Raw genomic sequence first — 6,934 nt, 5'->3', positions numbered from 1 at the left:
AGGTTTGATAGCAACAAATATATAGGTTTAATTTGACAATTTTTTAAGAACAAATTGTAAAAAAAATATATTTAATTTTAAAAAAAAAGAACGCGGGCTGGCCCGCAAACCCGCAGGCCATCTCTTATGCGGGGCGGGTCGAGAATTCTAGCCCGCAATAATTTTGCGGGGCGGGCCAACCCGGCTCGCATTTTTGCAGACCAAGCGCAGGACGGGTCAATGCGGGGCGGGCTGACCCGCTTTGCCACCCCTATGAACATTATTGTATGTGTTCAATCATGTTTTAAATTTACAATGTGATCAGTAGCACCACTATTAATAATCCAAGAACTGAAGGAAGAAATAAAGTCATTACCAGTTTGTGTTGTCATGTTGGAAGGAATAACTTGACTAGAAACATTGCCACTGGATTTGGCCTGTTGTAAAAGAGCTAACGATGTTTGATACTACTCAGAAGTAAAATCAATTTGTTGAGACTCTACTTCTGACTTCGAACCTTCATGATTCTGCTCATTATTATTAAAATTTGTATTATGAAAAACTGCATTAGTATGACTCTCATCATGGTTCTGATTTTTAAACTTGAAATGAGGTGGAAAACCATGCTTTTTATAACATGTATCAATTATATGCCTTGTCTTTCCATAATGACTGTAAATTTTGGCATTTTATAACCTCCTTTGCTAGTAACAATCATTGCCTTGGATTGATCACCAAGAGCTCTTATACCATATTATGAAGTGGAATTTAAGTTTAACTCAACCTCATAAAACCGGCTTATAAGGTGAAGTTTGCACTCACTTATATGTTATGAAATGCTCTAATCTCTAGTCGATGTGAGATCGCCAACATAGTATGAAAAATAATCTTTGAATGAAATTTATAAGAATAATAATTATTGAGATTATGATATTCAAACCTCAACTAAATTAAGATTGTTTTCATTTTAGTTAACTGAAGAATTGAGTTAAGAAAAGAATATGAAGAGAAAAAGATACAAATGTCATAAAAAAATTGATTATTTTTTTTAAGTAAATTTTAAATTCTTTAATATTAAATAAGTCAATTGTTTAGAAATTTACATAAATTAGGCCGTATCAATCTTATTTATTTTAATATTTATTTTAGTGAGTGTCAACTAACTTAACACTATTCTACATTTAGTATAGATATTTTTACTTATTAAACAACTTATATCATCAAGAACTGAATAATCTTTTAGTGTGTTGGTATCAACCGCTCAATCCCTCACACAAAAACAAAAATAATTATCTCAACTTAAAGTTGACTAAATTAATTCTTAATTGATGTTAATATCACACTAATAAAAATATTTTTAATTATTAGAAAGTTAGTATTGACAAAGTTAACGTTCTTTTAAACCTTAAAAAAAAATTAACATTTTACATCACGGTAATGTCGGTTGATAGTGTCACGTTTTGTTTGACACTATTGTTTGGAACCTATTATTTTAAAGGGTATGATTAAATTAGAGTTTAGTAATAAGTATTCCTTAATTGACCAATTGAAGTCATATATCATTGAATGCTAAAATGGGGAGAAGAGATTATATGAGGTACTTATTTTTAAATGGTTCAACTTATTTTGAACAAATAACTATTTACCAACAAGTGCTGTTTGAAACGGATTGCAAAGTTGTTTAGGGTGCCCGGAGGAAAAGAGAAGAAGGAATCAGAAACTACAAGCATTGCTGATTGGGCGTTCAGACAGATTCTGCTGCCCCATGTCAAGCCTACTTCCACTAATGCTGCACATAGTTTAGTTGAATTTGTTTTTCATTTACTAAGGAATGAAATGTATTGGTCTATTAGATGGAGCACGTTCCTCATCATTTGCCACCTCTAATTGATGCTGAAGTAACGCCTTTAATTCTATGCAAATTTGGTATCATAGACATCAAAAGAAAACCAAAATATCAGGCGATGATTTCCTTTATTATAATTTATTGATAAAGTGAGATACAAAATATCAGCTCTCACAAGTATGAGGCCAAAGGAAATAAGGAAACACTTATAAGCCAAATTAACTTAAGCACACACTCCACACAAGAAAATGTGCATACAATATAAGAAAGTCGTTGGTAACCATTTAGTTGAATTCAAGCGTTGGCCAAAAGGTAAGCCTCGATGACCTTGAAAAGAGCATCACTCTTGGCTTTGCCAGTTTTGAGCTCATCTTCATTGGGTGGAGCATCTCCTTTGCTGTGGTATTTTATACTCAACTTTACAACTGATCCTCCGTTGGGCCCATCACTGAGTTTGGAGTCGATTGTGATCTTCTCTGCAGTCTCTGGCAAGGCAGCACCTCCAACTATGCTGTAGCTGTATCCCAAGTTTGCCTCATCTATTCCTTCTATTTTGTGCAACACAAACTTTGTCTCCCCATCTGTCCATTCACAATTCACAATTCACAGTTAGTTTATTTTATATGTTGTTCTGTCAATGCAATGCACATACACAAAATATATAGAAGATGAATGAAATGGTACCCTCGAGGAAAGAGATCTTCTTGATGGTTCCGGGGCCACCGTTGCCCTCAACGATTTCAACACTCTTGAAGGAATCAACGGCCTTTGGGACGATGTTATCGGCGTCCTTCACAAGAGCTTTGTAAAGGGTAGCTGGAGCCACGGGAGAAGTGGTTTGGTCTTCGAAGGTGAAAACAGCCATGATGAATGGAATCTAATGAAATGGAAGAATATATAATATCAGAAGAGAAGGAGAAGATGTTTGCTGTGTGGGTATTTGCCAGAGGACTGCCTTCTATTTATAACCACAAACTTTGGTGTGATTGTGCTATTGTTTCTATGAATACCATAGTGTGAAGCTGCTGACACACTGAAACAAGGTTGTCGGAGCCATCATCTGTTTACCAAGAACAAGAACATTCTCTTTATCCAAATAAACAAATCTTATTAAAACGTGAGCATATGTATCATTCTTTTTTATTTTCCATTATATATATATATATATATGTATATTGTTAGTTTATGTGTTTGTGAGGTGTTGCGATTTGGGAGCAATTCAAAGAAGACAAATTGTATATACACCTAAATTTCAACTATGGCGACTGTTTGCTGTATTTGCGGGAATAGATCCTTTTATATTTTTTACTTTTCGTTAATTTATATTTTTAATAAAATAAAACGAATATTTATGATGTATAAAAGTGAATAGTTTGTAACATAAACTAAATAATAATTAAAAATTCAAAAAAATTAGAATAGTAAAGACAATATTTTATAAAAACTAAAAAATGGATGAAATAATTTTAGTTAAAATTTCTACATTTTGGATTTAATGGATTGGAGAAAAGTCCATGAAAATTATTGATTACGGAGGAAGTGGCCGCCATGAAGAATACTTTGTAGACGCCCTTCTGGATGTTGTTGGACCAATTGGACTTTGGGGGTTTCCATAACCAGATTCGAGAAGTGATGGTAGAATACACTTAAATTATAATTATACTAAGTCATTTTAAGTGCTTATAAAAAATAAATTTGATATAAGCTTGTGTCGCGTTAGAGTGACCTTTATAATGTCACAATTTGACTAAAATTAACATTCTTGTTTTATTATAGTGTGCTAGTTCTTGGAGGATTTTAACTAATGCTAGAATTTTAAATATAAATTTCATATTGAGTAGAAATGAAAAAGATAAAAAACATATAAGAAATGAGACCCACAAATTCATTGTCTTAAAATTTGAATTGAAGGTGGTGTCTTGTGTTGGAACAATTAACATGTAGAGATCAAGACTAGACCTTCTAGTGCATAAATAGCACAAATAAATTTTATACCGGTTCACCTAAACTCATGAGCTACATCTAATTCTCCTTTAAGCAAACTTCTCAAGAAATTCCACTAATCAATTCAATACACAAATACACAAACCACTCTTAGTTACAAACAAGTATACAAATCACATCTGGTTATCACCTCCTAAGATTAAGACATCACAAAAATGAACAAGAAAAACTCTCAAAGAAAACAACATTTTAAGTTCACTAGGATTACTTTATTGGGTTTTACTCACCCACAAAGAACTCTTAACACTATATAGTCACTAGAAGATACAAATAATTGCATATTATAGTTGTGCCTTCTTCTTTAAACTTGATGCATTTTTATAATGTTCTTTAGATGACTGTTGTAGCAACAATTTAGCTAAGAATTAATTTTTGCTTAATCTTGATTTGCTCAAGATCTTTTATATATAAAAGCTTATCCAATACCTAAAAAGGAAAAGAAAAATGCATACATATTTGAAAATCAACGAGGTCAACATGATTGCCAACCTTTTCTCTCTTAAATACATAAAGAGGAAGGCACAATACATATTATGTTAATTATGGACTTTTTTTTATAAGGTTTGAGTCGTGAGGGCTCCACAATAGAGTTTGGTGAGCTTTAAAAGTTTAAGTGTGTTTCATAACCTAACACTTTGTTCGTATTCTATTTCTGTTTGACATTCTCAACTATGCGTTTTAAGCTCCTGATTACCAAACAATCTAAAAAAGCAGCTCCTCCTAACAAGAATGGCTTTTTCTCATGCGACAAGATTTGAATTTTGAATACAACAATGGTTAGAGGACGATAATGACGAATATAAGTCCTATAGTTTGCAATATTTTGTGGGTCAGGGCATGTGAATATTGGTTCAGTAAAATCTTGTTAAAAAACTTAGATTGTTGTAACTGCATCAGGCCGTTTAGTAGAAGATATGCAACTTATAGCATAAGTGGTGAATAGTCTCATTAAAACGTTTAGTCTCATTAACTCAGTGATGAGAAGCACTACTCTTGTCTTCTCCATTAGTTTACGTATGCTTCACCTATATTAGTTATAATATTTTTGTATAAATCAGAATATGTAACGACTATTATTCATAAAAAAGAGTTGTTTTTCAACCAAAAAAATAACAAAAGATTGTGAGTTGAGCGAGAGTTCATTGACAAAAACTAAGTTGTAATATCTATTCATAATATTGTAGACATAAATTTAATTTCATTAACATTTCAATTGAATTACATTATTCTATGTGTGATAAATTTTTTTTATTCCTTAGTTTACCTTCTACTGTTTGTTCTGTCTTATCAGGTTATCATTTGTGTAGTAGATGCTTTTGTAGTGGGTTTGTTTTTGTTAGCTATTAAACAATAAATTGTCCGGTGAGCATGAATTCAATCATCATGATTTCCACAAAATATAAAATTGAGAAATTCACTATTTTAAATGATTTTGGATTGAGAAAATTAAGGATGATTTCTCTTTTGACACAATAAGGCCTTCTTGAAGCTCTGGAAGGTGAATTCAAACTTGATGTGGCCATGACGAAGAAGGACAAAAAAAGTTATGTGCTAGAAACTTACAGTGCAATTGCCTTTAGGCATTGAGGAAAGTGTCAAAGGAGAAAAGCACATTGAAACTATGGAAAAACATGAGAGTTTGTACATGATGAAGGCCTTCTTTAACCTGTACATTTGAAGCAACCGTTGAACTCATACAAGAAGGATTATGTTTGTAAATTAAATAGATCCTTGTATGGTATGAAACTATACCTAAGGTAGTGAAACAAGCAATTTGACAAGTTCATTGCAAGTATTGACTTTGAATAGAGCAAGTATAATGCTTGCATCTATTTCAAGTTTCTAACAAAATATTGCTTCATAGCATTGTTCATTATGTTAATGACATTCTAATAGTTAGCAACAATAAGCTTGAGGTTGAGAAGGTTAAGGCTGAGTTGAATAAAACAATTTGATATGATGGATCTTGAAGCTACTAGAAAGAGTTTAGGGATTATTGAGATCATTAGACAAGATGATTTGAAATTTCTATATGTGTCTCAAAAGACCTACCTCAAAAGAATCATCGAAAAGTTTGATATGAAACTTGAAATTGTGTCCACACCTTTTTCTTCTCATTATAAGTTGAGTGGTGAATAGTTTCTTAAGACGCTAGAGGAAAAAAGTTATTTGGATGCTATTCCATATGTAAACATTGTTGGTTATCTGATGTATGTGATGGTTTGAACTCGTTCGACTGAAACCTATGTTGTGGGTATTGTTAGCAGGTTCATGTCAAATCTTGAGTGAGCTCCCAGATAAGTTCTTAAGTTGATTCTTCATTATTTGAATGCGTCATTGATAAATGTCTAATTTCAGTAATATTTCATATTAAAATATAGACACTTATGAGGATTTATTGCTAATTTACATATAAAATAATCCATAATTTATGAATTTATACCTTTTTACATATTTTATGAGCTTTATTTGAATAAGAACTTTTATTCCCAAATTTGGTGTTAATTGCAGATTTCTAGGGAGAATTGAAAATTTGGAGTAAAGGAGAATAATTTGAGCTAAAAAGAGAAAGCTGGAAGGTCCCAAAATGGAAAAAGATGCATAGAAAGATTGGACCTTTTTTTATGTTTTATCACTTAGCCCATTAGCGCGACACATGAAGCAACCTAACCCTAGAAAATTAGGATAAATAGGGGGTTAGAGGCTCAACCCTGGGGTGCCAGATTGAGAAGAAAACACCATAAAGGGAATTGTAACCCAATTGGGAGAATGGAAGGTTAAATATCTATAAAAGGGTTTGCATTATTTTCAATAAAATGTTACTCATACAACTTACATTTTTACATCTATGAGAGTCTTAGTGAGAAAAGTTTTTGAAAGGAATTGTCTTTGAAAGATCTTTGAGTTTTCTTGGAGCAAAATCCTCATAATCTAGATAGAGGTCAAAGATATTTCATTGCAGTTGTGAATTGGAGAGGTCCTAATGTATTTCTTGATTCATGGTCAAGGTTTATTCGTTCCATTACATTTGTTTTGTATTTCTGTAATTGTCGGGGCCAAGATAGAGTTTCTTGTGTGTATCACTACTGTGACATGGTGTTGCAG

General features: G+C 32.3%; 1 protein-coding gene across 1 annotated transcript; it reads right to left on the bottom strand.

The window, feature by feature from the left end:
* Window positions 1-1,925: 1,925 nt before the first annotated feature.
* LOC137806984 (pathogenesis-related protein 2) lies at window positions 1,926-2,962 on the bottom strand. The gene is made up of 2 exons (XM_068607391.2): window positions 2,510-2,962; window positions 1,926-2,406 (listed from the first exon to the last, which is right to left on the bottom strand). The coding sequence occupies exons 1-2, from the start codon at window positions 2,688-2,690 to the stop codon at window positions 2,120-2,122; spliced, it is 468 nt and encodes a 155-aa protein (XP_068463492.1). The 5' UTR covers window positions 2,691-2,962; the 3' UTR covers window positions 1,926-2,119.
* Between the last annotated feature and the right edge of the window lie 3,972 nt (window positions 2,963-6,934).

This window comes from Phaseolus vulgaris, chromosome 3 (assembly GCF_051622355.1).
Source record: "Phaseolus vulgaris cultivar YP4 chromosome 3, ASM5162235v1, whole genome shotgun sequence".
Taxonomy (NCBI): Eukaryota; Viridiplantae; Streptophyta; class Magnoliopsida; order Fabales; family Fabaceae; genus Phaseolus; species Phaseolus vulgaris.
This window is presented reverse-complemented; position numbering and strand designations above follow the sequence as displayed.